This window comes from Diabrotica undecimpunctata, chromosome 7 (genome assembly GCF_040954645.1).
Source record: "Diabrotica undecimpunctata isolate CICGRU chromosome 7, icDiaUnde3, whole genome shotgun sequence".
NCBI lineage: Eukaryota > Metazoa > Arthropoda > Insecta > Coleoptera > Chrysomelidae > Diabrotica > Diabrotica undecimpunctata.
In genome coordinates this window covers 107,400,471-107,424,350 of record NC_092809.1, presented here as the reverse complement: position 1 = coordinate 107,424,350, position 23,880 = coordinate 107,400,471, and the positions used below count along the sequence as shown (strand labels likewise).

The following is a 23,880-nucleotide window of genomic DNA, read 5'->3' as shown; positions in this document are numbered from 1 at the left end:
AGAGTATATATATATATATATATATATATATATATATATATATATATATATATATATATATATATATATATATATATACAGAGTGGTCCTTAAGTAATTATACAAACAGAAACCGTAGATTCTGCACTTTAAATTATTACGATTAAAGCCAACTTGCTTTAATAAAAGTTAATATTAAGAAAGATACATGGTGTTAAAGTGAAAATTTAAAATTTTATTTTTCGCTATAACTTTTACGTTTGTAAAAATTTATAGGCAAACATTTACAATTAGATGCTTTTGAGTAGAATGAATTATAATTTTATACATACTTTAATGTAACTGATAGAGGGCGCCACATATGCCACATGTGTGGAATAAATTTGCGCTTAACTTTTTTGCTCTTTAAGTTAGGTCTATTTGTGTTAAAAAACATTAACGACACATTATTTTTACAAAGAAAAGGTATACTTGTTAATAACTTCAAAATTCAACCGTTTTCGAGATAATCGCATTTTATAAGCCAGTTGCATAATAATTCTTAGTTGTGATATTTGTGCGGTAAAGCACTGAATACCTGTCGATAAGCATAACTAATAGTTTATTCTTATTAAAACAGCTTAAAGATGATAATGTAATATCACAAAATGCTTTGTTATGGCTGCTAAATGTGTTATTGGAGAAAAGCTTTCATCTTATTTGACTGATTTTTTTTAGATTTGTCCATAAAATTGTTCAATAATTTTCAGTGACAATAAAGCATATTTCTATTCTATTCCATTCTATCTTCTTCTTTATCTGCCGTGTCCGTATTCAGACGTTGGCAGTCATCAAAATATGGGGTTTATGCAAGATGGTACATCACCACATTCTAGAGAGAGGGCAGTGAAATAATACTTAAATATAACTTTTTTGAACGTTGGATTGGTCGTTTTAGTCATATTCCTTGGCAATGTAGTGAGCTATTGATACAATTGATTAATTAATAAAAAATCTCAAAAGAATGCTTATTATTCATTAAGTAAATTGTTTACCCATTTTTATTAGGATAATTAGAAACTACAGCACGGGTCTTGAATAACATATATGTGTCTTGTTTCATAATACTTTTGCTACAAATCTAACCTTAAAGACTTGGCATTTTTACAATAACATCATCGTTGGCTTAATAACCTATATTGTTATAAATATAGTAAACACACAGGCAATTTAGTGCAGCATATTATTAATTCGTTAGTAAATCATAATATTTCATTTGTTCGAGATATAATAATTATAGTTACTCGTAAGCTGTAACGTAATCATTTAAAATGAAAAAGACAGTCCAGATTTTTATTCGGATCTACTCTGTATGAGTACCAGAAACCAATTCGCTAATGATTTCTGTTTAGTTGAGGAGACATGTCGTGGAATGCAAATTTTAGATTCCCCATGTCTCCATTAACATCTTTATCAACGTCTGCTATGCCTTGCAATTTTTAGAAGGCTCAGATTAAGGCACATATCTGAATTGTGTTTCGAAACTATTTTACGGATGTAATCATATAAATAAGTAATGTCATCGATACGTTATTCTATATAAGTAACCAATAAACGAGATACATCACAATTGAATACATTAATCAACGTTTGTCACAAATAAGATGTAGTTCCATAATATACCCTAAGATTTGGATATGTATCCAAAAGAATATATTCATCCATTATACATTAGCGCCATCACGTAGACCAGAATTTAATCCTATTGATTTTGGTGTATTTGGCGCTTTAAAACAACGTGTCTATAAGAATCCCATAAACATTCGCAACCAACTATGGGAAGAAATAAATACTGCAGCAGATTCTTTAGAACCAATGATGCTATTTAATATGAGACGACTTTTTATGGAATATATTGACAAATTAATTAAAGGAAGTGGTAGACATATCGAACATTTACTTTGACAAAAAGTTATGTTACTTTGTTTAACTATTTCTTAATTTGGCTCGTAAATAAAATCTTTCGACTATGGCTTTAATTTAATATAGAACGTAAAATGTTTGTTGTAAAATCCTATTCTTCTGTTATTTTGTCAAATCCTATTATTCATTATCCTGCTGATATATTTATTTTATTTAATATTTCGTTAACTATTAACTTTAATTAAAGGTATTTTGTACCAAAATTCAGACGTATTGATGTTTTGTCTATTTTTCCTTCGTTGCCTGGAGTAATTGCGTTAAATAAGAATTATGCAGCTGATTTGTAAAATGCGATTATCTCGAAAACTGTTGACTTTTGAAGTTATTAACTAGTATACCCTTTTTTTGTTAAAATAATGTATCTTTAATATTTTTTAATACAAATACAGATAACTTGAAGAATAAAAAAAGGTAACTGCAAATTTATGCCAAATATGTGGCATATGTGGCGCCCTCTACCAGCTATATGAAAGTATGCATCAAATAATTTCCCATATTTAAATGTACCCAGTTGTAAATTTTTGTACATAAATGTTTACAAACATGAAAGTTATAAAGAAAAATAAAATTTTAAATTTGCACTTTAACACCCTGTATCTTTCTTAATATCAACATTTTATTAAAGCAATTTAGCTTAAATCGTAATATTTTAAAGTGTAGCATCTACTGTTTCTTTTTGTACAATTACTTAAGGACCACCCTCTGTATATATATATTACAGTTGAAATTTCCGCGTAAGTTATATTATGTGCTTTCTGTAGTTTTCCGGGTTTGACTCCGCGTTAAATAAGTTTGGTTTTGATAAAAACGACTGTTTTGACGACGTTTCGGCAAGGCCGCACTTGCCATTGTCAAGTCAGGTAGTAGCGCCTGTCGCTGATGCTTAAAGTTAACTGACTCTTGTGGTCTGACGTACTTTTTACTTTTTCTTTAATATCGTTTTCCATGTTTTTGGAAGCCTTTGAGCATCATCTCTTTGGTATAGACTATTGGGATTTTTGAAGTTATACTTCTATACGCGCGTTCAACGTTGGACACATACGGGAGTGAATCGGCAAACTCATTACATATGTAAGATATAGGTAAGAGAGAGACAGAAGATATATTTTCTCTCTCTTTCTCTCTCGAGAATAAAAATGTTCCTTTTGTAAATATATTTATTATTTAATAATATTATAATTATTTTATATTAATTCGGTAGATATAAACATTTGGCCATGTTAAATCGTCTTAAAATTATTTGAGGAATCTGCGGTTTTCGTTTGTCAGGAGAGTTTCTGGACACCCTGTATAAAAAGAACCAATTGAAGTGTACGATGCTGTAAGGGAGAAAAGAAAACTGTAAAGAAAGAAGAATTAAAGAAACAAGTGATCATCATTATCACTATGTCGGCTGCTCTATTTCTAGTCATTTTGCTGAAATAGGAGTTACACTCTTTTATTATTATTTATCTCAATATCTTCAGTTTTTCGCGATATTACATGTCATGTGTAACTGTCCATGTTATAGCTATTGGTGTCTTCATATCTCAGTTAATCTCAGTATTTAGTATTAATCCTTTGATGCTGATGTTTTTGGCCCTTGTCGATGTCCCATTATGTCATTATTGATGACCTTAAGGTGTCTAGACAATGTAGCAGCTTTATTTGTTTGTCTTCTCGCTTTATATTGCAAACCCTTTCTCTCTTTCCTCTTTTCCCACTCTCCCCATTCTATCTATCATCTATTTGGACATTATTTGGTAGATGATGGTATTTTCTCTTGCTAAATTACAGTTCATAGCTTCTTTAGTCATTCCTGTTTTTTGATATTTCCATGTCTAGTTTTTTCGAGTGTTTGCTATATATGTGTAATTTCTTTGTACTTCATCCTCTGACTCTGCGTTTTATTTATTTATTTATCAACTGAAATTGGTCTATTTAAAAAAAGCTGTACCAAACAATTTGTTTATAAAATAGTATTCTTAAAGGATTTCTCAGTAGCCTCTGACGAGGCTTACAAATGTTCCTTACAAATGTATAGCTACAAAAATGAAATCCAAAACTATTCAATGTATAATTTTTGTGCGTTTTAAAATCTCATAGTAGCTACTGCTGATAAACTATTCAAGCTTCCCTTAGAATCTCCTTTAAATACCATTGATACCCGACTTGATTAACGGCAGTAATTATCGCGAATGAATTCGAGCTATAATTAGTGTTCAAGCAAACTGCACCGTTCGGCTCAATGCATTCCCATTAGATACTCAAAAGATACTGATTCGATTTTTGTCGATACTGAGATTGCATCGATACAGGGACGTACTGTTAGAATTTATGCTGAATATTCTTTAAAAGTGCAGGATAAAAGTCAAGTGGTTATTTGAATACATAAACCATGCTCAACATGAACATATCCACGTTACATGACTCTTATATAAAACAATCATTTTCTATATTTGGTATATTGCCCAAGGTTTTTTATGGCTTGGAATGGTCATACAATCAGTGAAATTTGATATTCAATGTTATAAAATTAAAACAGTTCACCCTGATAATTGGAAATCTTCATTGCATATTGTAAAAATACTAAAACAGATCGACTATCTTCTAACGATATATGCTTTATTTAGCGTATGGCATTTCGACACATTACAATATTACAATAAACATTACAGTAAACGTTAAATTTGACTCGATATACAAAAACTTAAACCATGTCCAGTTTATAGACAAACGTCGATGTTGTTTATATAGTTAATCGACTCGATCGTCGCAAACAGGAAGTCTTGTGAACTGCCCTCGTAGGCTCGCTGGCGGCAATTTTCCGTTATGTGCTTGATAGATTGGACCTCGCCGCAGCTGCATGACGGTGATGGTAGCTTGCCCCATTTATGCAACATATCTTAACATCGACCATGTTGAGTTCTGATGCGGTTAAGTGTGCACCAGGTCTTACGTGGTAGGTCAGATTCAGGAGGTGTCTCTGTAATGCAAGGTATGGCTGTATTTGGTTCAGCTGCCGACCATTCATGGATCCATTTGGTGATCATGTTGAACCCTGTGGCTGCGGCCGATTCTGCAGTTTGTCTTGGAGATTTTCTGGAGCACAGTCGACTTTTGGTTCCATCTTCTATATAGTTATGAATCTTGTTATATTCTTTGGTAAGCAGATTAAATCGGCGAAGATGTGGTGGTGGAATGTCGCTCGGCTCTGGTAGGCAATGTGTTGGTGTAGATTTGATTACGTGAGCACTGTTGATCCATATTGGCGCGCAGTATTCAGCTACGGAATAAACAAGAGCTAGGCCTGAAGACCTGCGTGTGGATGCCGATGCCCCCATGTTGTGCCGCAGAGCTTCTGAATGATGTTGTTTCTGGCTTGCAACTGTACTCAAATGTTCTCTAAAGCTTAACGTTCTGTCCAAGGCCACGCCTAGATATTTTCGATGTTTATTGTGGCTGAGTCGTGTGTTATTAAAGTGAACGTTAAGGGTTCTTGACGCCAGATTGTTGTTTAGGTGGAAGCAGGTTACTTAGGTCTTGGAGGCATTGGGGTGAAGTCTCCATTTTTGGTGAAGTAATTCCCCATAACCTTTAGGTCTTCTGTAAGAATCTCTTCAGCTTCTTCTAGTGACTTTGTTTGGGTTAAAAAAGCTCAGTCATATTTTCTATACTATTTTCTATTAATCTAGCGGTGAATTTACAAGGAATCGTGCATAAGAGTTTATAAATCATGCCTTCTCGCCAGACGATGTCGAAAGCTGCTGACAGATCTATGAACGCAACAGAACTCTTTAGTTTTCTTTGAAAGCCGGCTTCTATGTACATACAGAGAGATAACACCTGGTCTGTGCAACCGCGATTTGGTCTAAAACCTGCTTGCTCAATTGGTATAGCCTTGAGGATTGTCGGGCTTATTCTATTAAAAATTAGTCTTTCGAGTAGTTTATACATTATAGACAGTAGAGCAATTGGTCGATAGATTTTTTCTGCGGATCTGAATTATGTTTGTGAAGAAATGTGATAGCCAGGATTTTGTGTATTTCCCGTAATTGAGTATGAATTCGGGGTGGATGCCGTCGAAATATGGAGCTTTACTGGCGATATCCATTTCTTCAATTGTGAAAAGGAGAGAGTGTTCGGTCTCGATTGATTATGATTTCAAGGTTTTTAAATGGTTCTTTATGTTCCGTGTGTGAGCTTTATATCTGGTAGCTCTTGATGTCGAAACAATATGATATGCCACTAAGTTTGGGTTTATACCTGCTTTCCGTTGTCGAAAGCTTTTACCATCTCCATGTTTCCTTATTGGGGCCCAGGTTTTCCGACTTGACTTTTGAAAGTTTAGGTTTTTTACTTTTTCAGTCTATTTTTGCTGTCGTTTTGCATTCAGACTATAAATAAGTTCATCTGCGATCTGTTTGTCTCCAGTTTCAAGAAAGTTGGTTATACATACGGTATAATAAATATCACTATTTTGACACTATCCCGGGATATATTATTTTCGATAACCTCTGGGCACGCTCTTCTTGGCTGTGCTTATCACAGCCCCGACAAAACGACAATAGCTTACTGAGAGGAGATATCCAGCCTAGGCACTTATCAAGGTCAGAAGCGAACTTCCCCCAGTCTGCTCGTGAAAAATTCCATCTTGGTCTTGGAATTGACTTAATTAGGGGAATTTGTATGCCCAGCTCTACGATGACTGGACGATGCTGGCTGTGTGGAAAATCTGGAAGAACACTTCTTGTGGCTGCCAGAGAGGCGTTATTAAAGTCGCTTGATACGAAACATAAGTCGGGGTTATACTCCTTGTTCCATGCGGCTAATTTAAATGTGCCTTTGTCTTTAGCATCAAAAAGGAGATATAAATGCTCATCTTCAGTCCATTTTACTAATGCATCCCTATTTATGCCATTCTCCCTGTATTTCCACTGATCGTGATGACTATTGAAATCTCCTGCATACACCGCTGAATGGGTATAAGTTTCTAGAACGTGCGTTGGTCATTGCTTGCCTGGAAGTTTATAGATGTTTGTGATAGTGATGCTGCCGACTTTTGTAACAACGGTTTGTATGTTGTCCTCAGAGGAGGTGGTAACAAGGGATGCGTTTTCTATATTTGTTTTTATGTATGCGGCTGTACCGCATGTTTGATGATAGGTAGCACCCAGCCTGATATTTTTACCCTTTTTCGGAGATCATGTTCTGTTACATAGCGGGTTTCCTGTATGGCACATACGTCGATATTTTTATCTTTTAGTATCCTTGATAGATACTGGCTTTTGGCGTAGCTTATGTTTTCTATATTAATATGACAAATTCGAACTGAAGGTCCGATTTGTCTAGAAGAATAGCTCTGAGAAGAGCTTGTTGGTAAGTTTTAAGTCATACTTCTGTGTGTCGTGGTCAGGAGATACTAAGATTGTCTGACAGCCAGTATTTGCTAGTTCATTGTACGTGTAGTATTCTAATACAGACGCGAACTATACACCCCACGATATATGATGATACGATGTTGATTGCGGATTCCGACTTGGGTCTACAACCACTCATCGACAAGACCAACGTGATTTGCGAGCAATTTTGTATGAAAATAAACGTTAAGAAAACCAAAGGTGATATCAATCCAAAAAAACTAAAATGTACCTAAACCTTGCACAATAAACGGGCACATTTTAGAACAGTACAACAAGTTAAAGTAACTGGGATGTTGGATCGATAGCAGCCTAAATCCTGATCTAGATATAATATCGAGAGCAGAACAGACCAGAAAATTTTTCGAAAAAATCAAAAGACTTGCTATATAATTCTCAAATAAAACTCGAAATTCGACTACGTTTATCAAAATGCTATGTCTGATCTACTCTTCTCCATGAAGTTGAAACGTAGATCCTTAAAGCACCAACGGTAAATAAATTGGAGTCATTTAAAATGCAGGTGTACCGTAGAAAAATTCATGGACATCGCATAACACAAACGAAGAAGTGCTGCAGAGAATAGACAGGGAAGAACTTTCCACCACAGTGAAAGCTAGAGTACCACACACCCCCAAATTTAAATATGAATATAGACCATGTGTGGCATGGCTAGGCATGACTAGACAGGTATTCCGCAAATTCAGGCATCCATGATTCTTCAATTAAAATTAACTCTGTTCTTGTGAAAACGAACGTAACGACTATGTTTTCCTAATTGTGAAGGACAAATTTTTCTATCACGTCGAAAACTACATTGAAATTTGTATAAACTTTAGTTGTTTGATATGCTATTGGTAGCGGTTAACAGCGATATCAAACAAGTATTTTTTAATTCTTCCGAAATGGTCTATTCTATCACAGAACTCGTTAAAATTATTTCTTGGTTTTGAAAATAGAAAGTGTGCAAGGACAGCAGCGAAATAATTTAATTATGTTAGCTATGTATTAAAGCTAGCTAAAAATTTCATGAAGCGGGATCAGTAGCAGATAAAAAAAAGGATGTGTAAAAATGTGTTTAAGAGAGATAGAAGTAGGTAGCAATTTTAGGTTATGATAATTACAAAATACACTTGGTACAGTAAATAAAGGAAGATTATCCAGACTATTACAGTTTTATCAGATTAAGACTAAAAAAAGAAATGGTAAACGAAAATTTATATTTAATATTTTTGTTTTTTGGATGAATGTTCATTTTTTCAAATGGTACTGGGCCACTGGGTACTGAACACAATTGGGCCGATGAAAATTGTAGAGTTTTCCACGAAACACATATCCAACAGCCATTGAAATTAAACGTATGGGCAGGAATTTATGGGGATTGTATTGTTGGGCCATTCTTTTTACAACAAAATATGAACAGATAAGCATATCTATAATTATTATAGGACACAGCTGATTCCATTTTGACAGATAAAATCGAAAATAAAACAGACACTCAGAAGATGATTTGTTTTTCAAACAAGCCGGCGAACACGCATTATAGCATACACGTAAAGCGATACCTTAACGAACGGTTTTCTAAGCAATGGATTGGACAAAGCGGTTTTGTTAAATGGCCAGCAAACTCCCCGATTTAACTCCCCTGGACTTTTTCTACGGAGTTATTTAAAAAGAAAGATTTATGATACCACACCTGCGTCATTGGAAGTACTAAGACGATGAATAGTGCATGAATGTAGTCTAGTAACCCACGAAATACTTCAAAATATTATCTAATTTTTAAATTAGATGATTTCGTTGTTCACTGCTACCAATCCTTGCGGCTCGTTCCACAGACACCAAACATCTTTCACAATTATTATTTGGCAAGAACGCTGCTAACTTTCATTGCAGGATACGGGAACAAAAACAACTTGCTTTTTCCGACGTTCAAATTACAATATTCTTCCTTTTCCCGGGCAAAACCTGACTTCCCTCACTTCAATCCCTCGTTCTTTTCACCAATCAGACACACACACACACACACACACACACACACATCCTACATACCACGCCATCCCTTTTAACCAATCAAATTCTGCGACTTGTCAAACACAAGCTCAATGCTATTATGATATCACATAACCTTGGTATTTCCAAATTTTACATAAATAAAATATTTTCTTTATTTCCAAGTTTCTACAGACAATACAGGTAACACTACTTCGGTTATTGTATACTTATTCCTGACCACAAAACCTTCTAATTATTTGTCCAATTTCTTTGTAAACAAAAGACTTAAACCTTATATTCTAAAATTGCTTTCTTTGGGCTATTAACATTAATCGTTTATGAGAATTCCTCTATTGTTTTTATATATTAACGTACAAATATCTATTTTCCTATCTGCCTACTTTCTACTAAATTAGAAAAACCATTACTGATTCAAATGGTTGAATCTTACAAATTTCTTATTCCTATTTATAGGGTGGAACGACTTACCGGTCGGGGAATTAAATTTTGTATTAGATTTTAATAAATTTAAACCATAACAATATATATATATATATATATATATATATATATATATATATATATATATATATATATATATATATATATATATATATATATATATTGTTATGATGTGTTTTTTGTTTGAATGATGAGCAATGAGTATTTTTAATAATATAATATATAGGGTTTTTATCGCGGTTCTCAAAGAATTAGCTTGTAAGTACTTTTTTAAATTATCTTTATTATAACTATTATGAAACACACATATATATCTAACCTAGCCAATGTAAATTTAAAATAAACTATCTTTAAATTGATATTCTTATAGAACTAATTAAATTCTATCGACAATGTAAAATTTAAACAAACTATCTTCAAAATTGAAACTGTTATGACACTAACTAAATTATATTAACAAAATTTTGTACCTTTCTTTCACTGAATGCCTAAATGAACTGTTTTCCACTATATATATTCTAATCACCACTGAATGTCTTCGTACTTCGGTTATCCTTGTTTTTGTGAAATTTCTTTTTCCAATTATCAGCTTCTACCAATTTAAGATATATTTTTCTTCACCAGCATTTATACACCACCAAGCAAACCAGCAAACACCATTTATATTTATTCTTCTTTTCAATATACCAATATCCAATTATTATAAGTTGATTTATACTAATCTCCAATCATAATATAATTTAATTCCTTCCAATGTCCATCCAATATTCTTCTAATATACTTTTATAATCTTCAATAATTATTTGTGTATAATTATGAATGTGCATTAAATATATGCATAATTTTTAATCTTCATTTAACTCACTATATTAAACAATTTTCTATTTGTAACTGATTCACTGACTCCAACTAACTTTCATATTTCTTACTAAACTTTTCTGACTGACTTCTTGAAAATTCTGAACAATTTACTACACTAACTAAATGTGTCTACTAACTTTCATAATGAACTGGCCTGACTTCTGACTAAAAACTTCCATCTTGAATCCAAATCACGGGTATTTATATGTTTTTGGATATTCCAGAATCATCTGGTAAGATATCATGTTCTATTTAGTTCTATTTAATACATGTCTGAATTTTCTGGAACAAACCATTTCGCAAACATGGCCATCTCCGGTGATCCAGAGAATTCCATTCTTTTCTATTAATAATTTTGTTGACATTTAGGCTTTTCAGATCAGAATAAACATTTAAATCATTAAATATATATAAATTAAACATTTTAAACTAACATTATTATTATAACCCCACTTATATTCTTATTATGATTAATTTCTATCTGTCAATTTACTGTATAGTTGGTTGCCTATGCACATGGCTCACTTAAATATATTTACAACATTAAAATACAACTTTTTACACTTATTATATGCTAATTTATTAAAAATGCCCTCACATAAATATATTTTTATTAAATTCTCTAGTATATAACTTATTTAAAATAATCAAATACTTTTTTATATCTAATATTATGTAGTATATAACTTATAAATTAATTTTTTTGAACAATATCATTTCAATATATATATATATATATATATATATATATATATATATATATATATATATATATATATATATATATATATATATATATATATATATATATATTGTTTGTGTATAGTTTTATGAGCAATGAGTGTTTTTAAATAACATGAATATAGGGTTATTATCGCGGTTCTCAACATATATATATATATATATATATATATATATATATATATATATATATATATATATATATATATGTTCGGACAGATTTCCGCGGTTGGTACAATTAAACTTAGAGCTAAGATTAATACTATTATAAAAATTAATATTAAACTCACCAGTCTTCCGGGTTGAACCGCGTCGATATCCATTTTGCCGAGCTTTCGACATCCTCTCTGATGTCTTCTTCAGGGCTTCCGAGGTCTTAGTCTCCCGAGCCCCCAGACACTACTACACTCACTAGTCACTTCTAGTTCACTCACTAGTCACAGTAGTAGTCACAGTAGTGAACTAGTGAGTAAACTAGAAGTGACTAGTGAGTGTAGTAGTGTCTGGGGGCTCGGGAGACTGAGACCTCGGAAGCCCTGAAGAAGACATCAGAGAGGATGTCGAAAGCTCGGCAAAATGGATATCGACGCGGTTCAACCCGGAAGACTGGTGAGTTTAATATTAATTTTTATAATAGTATTAATCTTAGCTCTAAGTTTAATATATATATATATATATATATATATATATATATATATATATATATATATATATATATATAAATATATTATAATGATGTTTTGTTTGTGTATAGTTTTATGAGCAATGATTGTTTTTAAATAACATGAATATAGGGTTTTTATCGCGGTTCTCAAAGAATTAGTTTGTAAGCACTTTTTGAAATTATCTTTATTAAATTATTATGAAACACACATATGTATCTAATATAGACAATGTAAATTTTAAACAAACTATCTTTAAATTGAAATTCTTATGACATTAATTAAATTATATAGACAATGTAAATTTAAAGCAAACTATCTGTAAATTGAAATTCTTATGACACTAATAAAATTATATTAACAAAATTTGGTACCTTTCTGTCACTGAATGCCTAAATGAAACTGTTTTCCAAAATAAAGATTTTAATCACCATTCAATGTCTTCGTTGTCAGCCTCGGTTATCCTTCTTTTTGTAAACTTGCCTTGCCAAATACACCACAATGTTTTAAATATCAGCTTCCACCATTTTAAAATATTTTTCTTCTTAATAGTATTTATAAATCGGTAAAATATTGTTCTTTCTTCTTTTTATTTATTCTTCTTTCTAATAATCTTTTTTTCTCTTCCAATCTCCAATCACCATAAACATAATATAATTTTTAATCTTCAACTAATACTCTCTTCCAATCTCCAATCACCATATACATAATATAATTTTTAATCTTCAACTAATACTCTCTTCCAATCTATAATCACCATATACATAATATAATTTTTATTCTTCAATTAATACTCTTTTATTTCTATACTTTCCAATAACTGATTACTATCTTAACTGACCATATTGAACATACTGACTCCTATACTGAACTTACTGACCATTATAAATCCAAATCACATCTATCGAGAATTTTATGGAAATTTAGGCTTTTCAGATCAGAATATAAACTTATATATAAATTACATCTTAAATTAATAAATAACCCTATTTTTAAATCCATACTCATACACAAAAGTTCCTACAACTAAATTCACTTCAGTGTATACTTGGTTGCCTACAAAGATGTCGTATTCAAATATATTTATATCATAATTATTAAAATAACCAAATACATTGCAAAATAAATTGCAAAATAAAAACTTTTTATAATATTCTCTAGTATATAACTTATAAATTATTTTTTTAAACACTACCTTTGTTTCTCCTATATTTAATATCATCTCAATATATATATATATATATATATATATATATATATATATATATATATATATATATATAGATATACACGTATTTATATCTGTGACACTCTAGTATTTATTAGAGTAATAAAAACAACATAGATTTTGTTGTTTCGAACATAATTTGTTAATAAGTAAATCTTACAAAGAAACTGATTGGCTGAATAATTTATAGTGAATAAAGAAAGTACTTTGACAACACCAATTTTCTAGTTAGGTTCGAATTCGAAAAACTAATTGGAACATCCATAATTCAAATGTAAAATCGTTGTTAGGCTTTTGCCAATTAGAGTATGGGATAGTTATATGTCGTGTAAAAAGCATCTATTTGTCACTGTTAAACATGATTATACACAAAAATATTCCTAATGTCGTGTTTGTAAAAACACATGCTTTTCGATTCGGAACCAGTGACAGCGAGTGACGGTAATAAATGTATCAAATGGTGTAGTTTTAACACAAACGGTTTCAGCTTCGGGGAAACGGAATGGGATCGTTTAGATTGGAAACCTTAAAATGTGTACATCAGGACAAAGATGGGATAACAAAATTTTACGGAATTTATATGTGTTACGGAAAAATATCAATTTAAGAGGACTTTTAATTTCTAAATTAAAAAAAAAGACAATTTATTAATATTAAACATAAAAAATTATTATATTAATGGTCATAAGCTTTTCTATATATTTTAACAAGGTTTTGAAGTATACAAAAAAATGACACTTTTTTAATACTTTGACAGAGTTGTTTTTCACCACTGCATAGGCGTCTTCTAAAAAATGCATTTTAATTTGGGGACATTTTTCTGCCTTTCTAACAATTGTTTTTAAAATTACAACGGGACTCAATTCGCGAGACATAAAACTAATGAAAAAACCTTTAAAAAGTAAATTTTACTTTATATTTTATAACCCCAAAATAAAATAACCCCGTGGACCAACAGATACTGCAAAGCGTTTGTGCCCTCCAATTAAAAAACTGGCAGGACCCTGGTCTACCTGGCCTTTCGGCTATACGACCGTTAACGAATCCACTGCCCCTACGAGTTTCGTGGGGCTTCACCTTCCCCGTAGTACCTGTGTTGCGATTACCTCACCTACCCGTTATACCACCCACGGGCGGATAGGCGAAGCAGGCAGAGGAATTTCCACCTCGCACGTAGACAGGTCTCCGCCGAGGATCTCTCCTTTACCACTCTTAAATCTCCTAACGGGTACGTGCCGGGGCACCAACACCACGCTTGACACAAGGCCAAGAGAGGTGTGTACGGGCCCAGCTCGTTCAACCTCGCCAGGTTCTCTTGGAATGAGAGTAGAGTGGTCCCACGAGAGTCTCGTCTCGGATACTAGGAATGTAGACCGGTGACCGTGTCGCCTAAGCGACCGTGGGCGTTTCCACAAACCCGACACCTCAAGGGACGGCTCTCCACCTCTCGATTTATACCCATTAGTTGCCTCTTACGACAGGCAGAGCTTTCTGACCTCGTATTCTTATCTCCGCGAGCCGAACGGAGGACCAACAGATACTGTGGTATACGATCCACATTGGGATACAACAAACAACGTGTAATCCATAATGAGTAGCTGAACAAAAACTGTCCAACTCGTCTGGCCGAGGTGGCGAATAAGGCCCAATTATTACTCTCCACATAAAGGAACAAAGAAATCAACAGCAGCGACAATATGTTCTTACGTTTTCTCTGAGTATTCGCAGAATCTGTGTGTTACTCCGTCCACTTTGTCCATTTTGTAGAGATAATATCTGTATGAGCGGTTTCCAGTGGGAACACCTGTGATTACTCTGAGTTGATTCTTATGAAGCTCCAAGAATATTTTTGCGAACGAGTAGAAAATTGTTATTATCTTTTTGCTTGGCTTCGACTTGTGGTGTTTTCCCAATAGGCCCTTTTCCAATTTTTGGAAATCCTCGATTATGCGGGTTATTGGTTGACTAAATTTGATCATACAAAGGAATTATTAGCTCCTTCCCTAGTAAGACTCTCAGCAATCTCATTACCGACAATTGCTTTGTGCCATGGTGCTCACAGCAAAGTTACTTAGTTGTGCCCTCTGAATTGTTTAAGGGACTGTTTCATGGGATGTTACAACGTAATGTTAACCTTATGACTCTATTGATCTATACCGATTCATACACAGAAGGTTTGACAAATTGTACTATATATTTGGCTTTTCAATTTAACAATATTATGAAGCAATATATACCAAGCTCTCAGCAATCCCTCCTCGAAAACCCAACGTTTAGGTAGGATTTTTTTCGCTAAGAACTTTTGTAAATTCCAAAATTTATGCTTGATTTCTGGATGGCACTGTCCTTCTGTGGACATGGAATATAATTTCAGTGATTTTTTAGATAAACTTGTATTTTCTGTAAGTCATTTCCTTTCATTACAAATATGCCAAAACATCACAAACCCTTGACTATCACAGCCTCTGTCACTGAATATATCACCAAGTACAGAGAAACCCATCTAAAACTTAACAAAACAGCTAAAAAAGCGTACTATCAAAATCGCCTGGGAAGCTCTAAATTAGCTGCAAAAGAAACTTGGTCCATAATAAACGATCTTCGAAATAAAAAACAGCTCAAACATTTTCCCTTCCAAAATAAATACTTCGTTAATATGATTAAAAATATAACATCAACTATTTTGCAACAAGATCGGGTTTCCTATCTCTCCAATTCAAAAAAGATCTCGAATTCATTCTTTATACGACCAGTTGATAAATCTAAAGTGATCTAAACAACCAATAGTATCCAAAGCTAATCTTTCTGTAGTAATGATGGACTATCCATAAAAATTTTCTCAAATCACCCAAAAAAGTCCTGGTCTCACTAATTAATGATTCCTTTGAAAAAGGAATTTCCAGAATGCCTAAAGACAGCTATTATTCCTGTTCATAAGAGTGGTGAAAAATCTAATGCCTGGAACTATAAACCTATTGCCTTATATCGGTACTATCTAAAATTATTGAGAGACTTATAAAAGCCCGACTTATGTCCTTTTCCTGTGTTGCTCAGCTTCAGTGATGCTATGTTTTTCTGTGCTACATAGGGTTTAACAAGCACTGAACTATAATCTTTACACTGCTACTGTTTTTTGTGGCTATGCCAAAGATTTTGATTGTGTAAATCACATTTTGATTAAAAAACTAAATTTCTACGGAATTCGAGGTATTTCTTTAAATTGGTTCCAATCTTTCTTGAGAAGAAGGAAACAACTAGTTAGAACAAATGATACTGACTAATCACAAAAGCATTGTATGTGAAGTACCAGACGGTTCTGTATTGGGACCTCTACTTTTTCTTATCTTTATAAATAACAGCATTAATTTAAAAATCGATGGCAAAATTTTTCTTTTTGCTGATGATTAAACATTACTTGGAGAAACTCTAATATAGCCACTTTAATAAAATCTGTTTCGAAGGAAATCAATTTAGCATTTTCCAAAATAACATATTTTTCTTTGTTCGAGTCTCATCTTTGATGTGGTTTCAAAACATATATGGTACAAAAACAACTCTTATGTCACAAATAATTTGACTGACCTTTAATGTAATCTCCGCGATGTTTTCCGATGGACACCTATTGATTCTCCTGATTGTGCTTCCACCACGCCGTCCAAATTCTCCAATACGCGTTTCTCTGCTTCCTCCTTGCAAAACTGTTACGAAAAACAGAACTCTTTCAGATTCTCTCCACAATTCAAATCTACGACTCGTTTCAAATTAACTGTTGCGTAGCGCAACCTAAAATTATGATCCAAATGACGAACACCCTTTTTTAAAAAATACTACTTTTAGTTTTAAGTCGAGTTGTACCCGAGAATGCACGATAGATGTTGCATATACTCTTTGCACATAATTGCGAGATTATCACGTATTCTCTTCTCAATTTTATTAGAAAAAAAACATCAGTCATTGTGTCACTGTCACATTTGATTAATTAAAATTAATTCGCTCATTTTTCAACACACAATGTTCAATTAACGCAAAATAAAGTTTCTCAAGTAGTAAGATGTTTTTTAAAGTGTAATACGGGAAGTGTGATCGCCAAATGTAAGGTAACACATTTTAATTAATTAATAGATATAATTAGAACCAGATCGAAGGTACTGCCCCAACAGGCAGTGAGCAACACGTCAGGAGGAGAAGATAAAATCCCCCGGTGTTCTACATGTTCCTAACGAGCCGGATACAGCAACTGTTCCCGTTTATGTAAAGCTGGAAGCTGAATTTTCATTAATTATAGCACGAGGGTGATCATCTCTCGTTTCTGCAAAGGCGTTTTCACGCAGTACTCAAGATTTTCTCACACTATTCGTAAAAAACATCACTCGCTTCCTCATTTCTTCGCAAAGAAAAGACATAGTTTTTATTCTCTCATATACACACATTGGAGTTTTGGCGGTTCCAGGATCCAAGGTTGTTCTATTAGCGCCGGGAGGCCGGTATATCGACATCGACACTTGCAAGGGATAAGGAGTTTATGTGAGGTCGCGGTTGGACTTAATGTGCGGTTTGATCATTTATTGTAACTTTTACGAATTGTTTTTTGCATCGTCGCATGTCATTTTATTTTTAGATTTTAGATTCGCAGTGATTATAAGTAGATTTTTATGGTAATATTATTTAGTTCATGATACTAAGTATCTCTTGTTGTATTTAAAATTTGTATTATTTTTTCTCACGTTCAAAATGACTGATGTTGCAAAAATTATAAAATTGAGAGGGCATACTAAAGCTTGTATTACTAGAATTCAAACATTTGTCTCAAAAAACCAAAATGTAGTTTTAGATTGCGGTCAATATATTGCACGCAAAAATGTATTAAATGAAACTTATCGCGAGTATCTCAACCTACAAAAGGAACTTGAATTAGAAGATTTTGATAAATATTGTTCAGATAGAGACATAGTTGAAGAACAGTATTATAATTTAGATTCATATTTGTACGAGAAAATCACGCAATTATCTGCAAAACCAGTTCAAACTCAACCTATTGTAACAAATGTAATACCATCTGTTAGCACAATTCAAAATGTAAAGTTGCCAGAATTAAAAATACCTTTTTTCTCGGGCGAAATCTCAGAATGGCCCAGCTTTTTTGATGTTTTCACCAAATTAATAACAAATGATAAACAGTTATCTAATGCTCAAAAACTTATTTATCTCAAATCAGTGTTAAGGAATGAACCGTTAAAGTTAATTGACAATCTAGAAATAATTGATTCCAATTTTGAAATTGCAATACAAAATTTATGCAATAGATTTGAAAATAAATATTTAATAGTAAACAGTCATTTGAACAGTTTATTAAATGCTCCACTCATTACAAAACCCAATGCACATGCTCTAAGGGATTTCTTAACTCAAATTAAAAGCCATCTCGCTGCCTTAGAAAACCTCAACATCTCGAATCAACTCACTGATTTAATTCTCATCAATCTCTTTACTCAAAAATTAGACTATAATACTAAAAGATCATTTGAAACCGAGCGTAATATAAACAAACTCCCAAGTTTAATGGAGTTCCTTGAATTTATTGAAAGAAAATGCAAAATTCTCGAAAATCTTGTTCCTAAATACTCTCGTTCTCCGAAACAAAAACAACCTTCTCGTTTTACTTCTCTTAACACAGTTAGCAATAATTTGCAGTATAGTAGTAATAATCAGTATTTTAAATGTTTCTTATGTCAAAATAACTCCCATAAAATATACACTTGCCGGGAATTCTTAAATATGTCTGAAGATGAGCGTTTTCAAACGGTCAAGGCAAAGAAAGCGTGTCTCAACTGCTTGGCTAGTGGTCATTCAGCAAGCTCATGTACCTCTGCGTCAAATTGCGCTAAATGTAACAGGAGACATCACACATTGCTCCACTTCTCTAACGCTTCTACTCATAACTCAAATAGTTCTCGTTTCAGAACAAATCAAGATTTTCGTAGTCTACCCACTAGAAACACTCATTTCCAAAACACTCGTCACTCTCAAGACTCACAAGAAAATCATAATTCTCAAAATACTCGCCAGTCTCACAATATGCATGATACTCCAAATTCTCGTACTCACTCTAATGTATCTCGTGATCCCAATACTCAAAGCGAAACTTCAAGTTCACCTGCAATCCCACGAATAGCAAATCAATCTCAGTCTAATGATGTCTACCGAGCATCATCTCTCTCTACACTCTCAGGCAAAAAGGAGGTTCTACTCCAAACAGCATGTGTTACAATTTATGATTCTCATAATAATCCCGTTAAGGTTCGCTGCCTTACAGACTCAGCTAGTCAGCTTTCGTTTATCACTGAGGAATTAGCAAGTCGCTTGAAATGTATTCCTTACACAAAAAGTCTTCAAATTTCTGGAATATCCGAAATCTGTTCGACGTCGAATAAAATGGTGGATTTAAATATTTTCTCAAATGTTAATCCCACAAAACATTTTACACTCTCTTGTGCGATTCTCCCAACCATCACTTGTAAGCACCCTCAAATTACATTGGATTTTAATGCTCTCAAAATTCCACCAAACATTCACCTAGCTGATCCAGAATTTTGTACTCCTGCCAAAGTTCAAATGCTGCTTGGAGCAGATGTTTATTTCGACTTACTTACTTACGGGTTAATAAAATTAGGCCCTAATCTTCCTACCTTAACAAATACTCATCTCGGTTATCTTGTAGGTGGAAATGTACCTCAATCATCTGGGTCAATTGACTCATATTCTATACTTAACATTCAAGAAAATACTCAACCTCGAAATGAAGTATCCTTGTTCGTTCAAACTCAAAATACCGATTCACTCGTACGGTCGTTTTGGGAAATAGAAGAAATCTCGTCTTCTACTTGTACTCCAAAAATCCTAACTCCTTCGGAGCAACAAGCCGAAGATATTTTTAAATCGTCACTTAAAATATTATCATCTGGTAGATTCCAAGTAGATCTCCCTTTCAAATCTCCCAACGAATATAAAAAATTGGGCGAATCGTTTTTCCTCGCAAAGAAGCGATTCCTAAACCTCGAACAGAAACTGATCAAGTCAGATCAATTATACGCACAGTATAAACAATTTATTCATGAATATATTGCACTTGGACATTGCAGATATGTGCCTCTCTCCACTCGAAATATTCACTCTGATTTAAAATACTTTATTCCTCACCATTGCGTTTTAAAGGATAGCGTAACAAATAAGTTGCGTGTTGTCTTTGATGGCAGTATGAAAACTACCTCAAATCTAAGTCTTAATGACATAATGCTTCCTGGTTATACGGTACAACGCGAATTATTCGATATTTTGATAAATTTTAGATTATTTAAATACTGTATTGTAGCAGATCTACGTCATATGTACAGACAAATTCGAGTAAATCCCGAACAGGTATTTCTGTTGAACATCTTATGGCGTGATTCACCTCAAGAGGATTTGAAATGTCTTCAACTTGAAACTGTCACTTATGGATTAAATAACTCCGGTTTTCTCAGCACTAGATGTCTTAAGGAATTAGCTCAAAAACATTCCGACAAATTTCCCTTGGCTAGTGATGCTCTTTTAAATTGCTGTCGATGATGTGCTGTATTTCTGTAACGATTTTGAAACACTCTTCGAAATTCATCGTCAATTAACCGAATGTTTGAACCTCGCTTGTTTCTCGCTTCATAAATGGTGTGCAAACTCACCTGAATTTCTCGCAGGTATTTCTCATATCTCTAATGAAGCTAGTTATGTAATCAATCCTGAAAATAACACGAACAAAATTCTCGGCTTATGTTGGAATTCTCACTCCGATCATTTTTCAGTTCTTGTGCCAAAGGTTACCGTTAAGGATACCTATACAAAAAGAGAAGTTCTTTCTTTAATTGCTTCCATTTATGACCCTATCGGATTGATTAACCCTGTAGTGGTATCTGCTAAATTAATTATGAGAAAGATTTGGTTAGAAAGGTCGAATTGGGATGACCACCTCAGTCCAAATTTGCTTACACAATGGAATCTATTTTTACAAACACTTCCTTACCTCTCCAATCTCAAGATTCCTAGGTTGCTGCAAAATTCTAGCAATGTAACAAGTACTCAAATACATGGGTTTTCGGATGCAAGTCTTAGCGCGTATGGTGCTTGCGTTTATTTAAGAACATCACATGAAAATGGCTTTATCTCTTGCAATCTAACCTCCTCAAAGAGTCGTGTTAGTCCTGTAAAAGTTGTGACTCTTCCTCGATTAGAACTTCTAGGAGTATTATTACTCTCTAATCTTATTACGAAGATTCTTTCTGTCTTGATTCCATCCCAATCTCAGATAAATTCTGTCAATTTATGGACAGATTCCGAAGTCGTCCTCGCATGGATTAATTCACACCCTTCTCGTTGGTCTACCTTTGTAGCCAATAGAGTAACTCAAATTCAAGAACTCACCTCCAACCATACATGGAGACATGTACGATCGAAAGACAACCCTGCGGATATATTATCTCGTGGTGCTACACCCTTGCAGTTGCTTGATTGTGATCTTTGGTTTAATGGTCCTCAATTTTTGTCAGATCCACACTTTGATTTCAACCTCTTTGTATATAATGGTCCTTCGAGTATTAATGTTGATGAACTGCCTGAACTCAAAAGGGTTACTCATCTGATCAGAAAACCAGATTCACAAGTGTATGATGCCCTCTGCAAATTTTCATGTTTCACTCGACTTCAGAGAGCTTTTGCATACTGCATTCGTTTTATTCACAATGTAAGAGCTAAGTCTCATAGACGTACAGGTCCTCTCACTCCAAATGAACTCTCTAGTTCTGAGTTAATGATTATCAAATTGACCCAGTCTCATTTCTTCAGTTCGGAAATCCAATTTTTAATGGATAATCGTCTGCTTAACGATAAGTCTATTCGTAAATTGAATCCCTTTCTAGATTCGTCTCAAATGATACGAGTAGGCGGTCGTCTTTTCTTTTCAGATGTTTCTTATGATCAGAAATTCCCTCTACTGTTGCCCTCAAAATCACATATTGTCAATTTATTACTTACCCGAGAACATCGAAGACTTCTACATTCTGGCCCTCAAAATACACTGTCCAATGTTAGATTGAAATTCTGGCCTCTTGATGGTCTTCGACAAATCAAACGTATAATACAAAATTGTCTCACTTGTTACCGTTTTAACGCACAAGTCGCTTCCCAAATCATGGCTAATCTCCCGAGGGAAAGAGTTCAAATTGCACGTCCATTTATAAACGTTGGAGTTGATTTTGGTGGTCCATTTCCAATCAAGACCTCTAAACTCAAGAGAGCTCCCCTTACTAAGGCCTATATGGCAGTGTTTGTATGTTTAGCTACTCGCGCCGTGCATGTGGAATTAATTTCCAGTCTTTCTACTGAAGCGTTCTTATTGACTCTGAAAAGATTTATCGCCCGAAGGGGTAATCCGAGTATCATTTTCAGCGATAATGGCACCAACTTTCTAGGTGCGAAAAATCAATTGAAAGAACTTTATGAGTTGCTTCTCAAAGGTGATACCTCTGAATCTATTCGCTCTTTCGCTACTTCATGTCAAATTCAATGGAAGTTTATCCCTCCACGCTCACCACACCACGGTGGTATTTGGGAAGCTGCCATAAAGAGCTTCAAATATCATCTCGTAAGAATAATGGGTAACTCCAATTTTACTTTCGAAGAACTATCCACTGTACTTTCGCAGATTGAAGCAGTGCTCAATTCACGCCCTATCTGTGCGCTCTCAGACGACCCGTCCGATTTTTCCTTTCTTACTCCCGGACACTTCCTTATTGGATCTAACTTAATGTCTTATCCTGAATTAGATCTCTCTGATATTCAAGAAAATAAATTGTCTTTGTGGAATAAATGCACAAGAATTCAGCAGCATATGTGGAAGGTTTGGACTCGCGATTATCTTAATAGGCTTCAAAATAGACCTAAATGGTTCACTCCTCAGGTAGGCATAAAGCCTGATGATCTCGTCTTGCTTAAGGACGAAAACTCGCCTCCTCTCAAATGGCCTATAGCACGGGTAGTTGAGACATATCCGGGAAAGGACAACAAGGTAAGAGTTGTTAAGGTCAGAACTCCTGAAGGGTTATACGTTCGCTCTATTGCTAAACTGTGTCCTCTTCCTATGACTCACCTTCAAGAATTTTAATAGTTTTTTTAGATTAGTTATACCTTTCTTCAAATTGTACATAAATATTTTTTTTGATGCGTTCACATCAAGAGGGGGACTATGTTGCGTAGCGCAACCTAAAATTATGATCCAAATGACGAACACCCTTTTTTAAAAAATACTACTTTTAGTTTTAAGTCGAGTTGTACCCGAGAATGCACGATAGATGTTGCATATACTCTTTGCACATAATTGCGAGATTATCACGTATTCTCTTCTCAATTTTATTAGAAAAAAAAAAACATCAGTCATTGTGTCACTGTCACATTTGATTAATTAAAATTAATTCGCTCATTTTTCAACACACAATGTTCAATTAACGCAAAATAAAGTTTCTCAAGTAGTAAGATGTTTTTTAAAGTGTAATACGGGAAGTGTGAT

General features: G+C 33.7%; 2 protein-coding genes across 2 annotated transcripts; both read left to right on the top strand.

Moving 5' to 3' along the window:
* The first annotated feature begins 18,020 nt into the window (after window positions 1-18,020).
* LOC140446590 (uncharacterized) lies at window positions 18,021-20,894 on the top strand. Its single transcript, XM_072539157.1, has one exon. The coding sequence runs from the start codon at window positions 18,021-18,023 to the stop codon at window positions 20,892-20,894; it is 2,874 nt and encodes a 957-aa protein (XP_072395258.1).
* Window positions 20,895-21,246: 352 nt separating this feature from the next.
* On the top strand, window positions 21,247-23,478 carry LOC140446589 (uncharacterized). The gene has a single exon (XM_072539156.1). It carries the CDS (start codon window positions 21,247-21,249, stop codon window positions 23,476-23,478), a length of 2,232 nt encoding a protein of 743 aa, XP_072395257.1.
* Window positions 23,479-23,880: the final 402 nt, after the last annotated feature.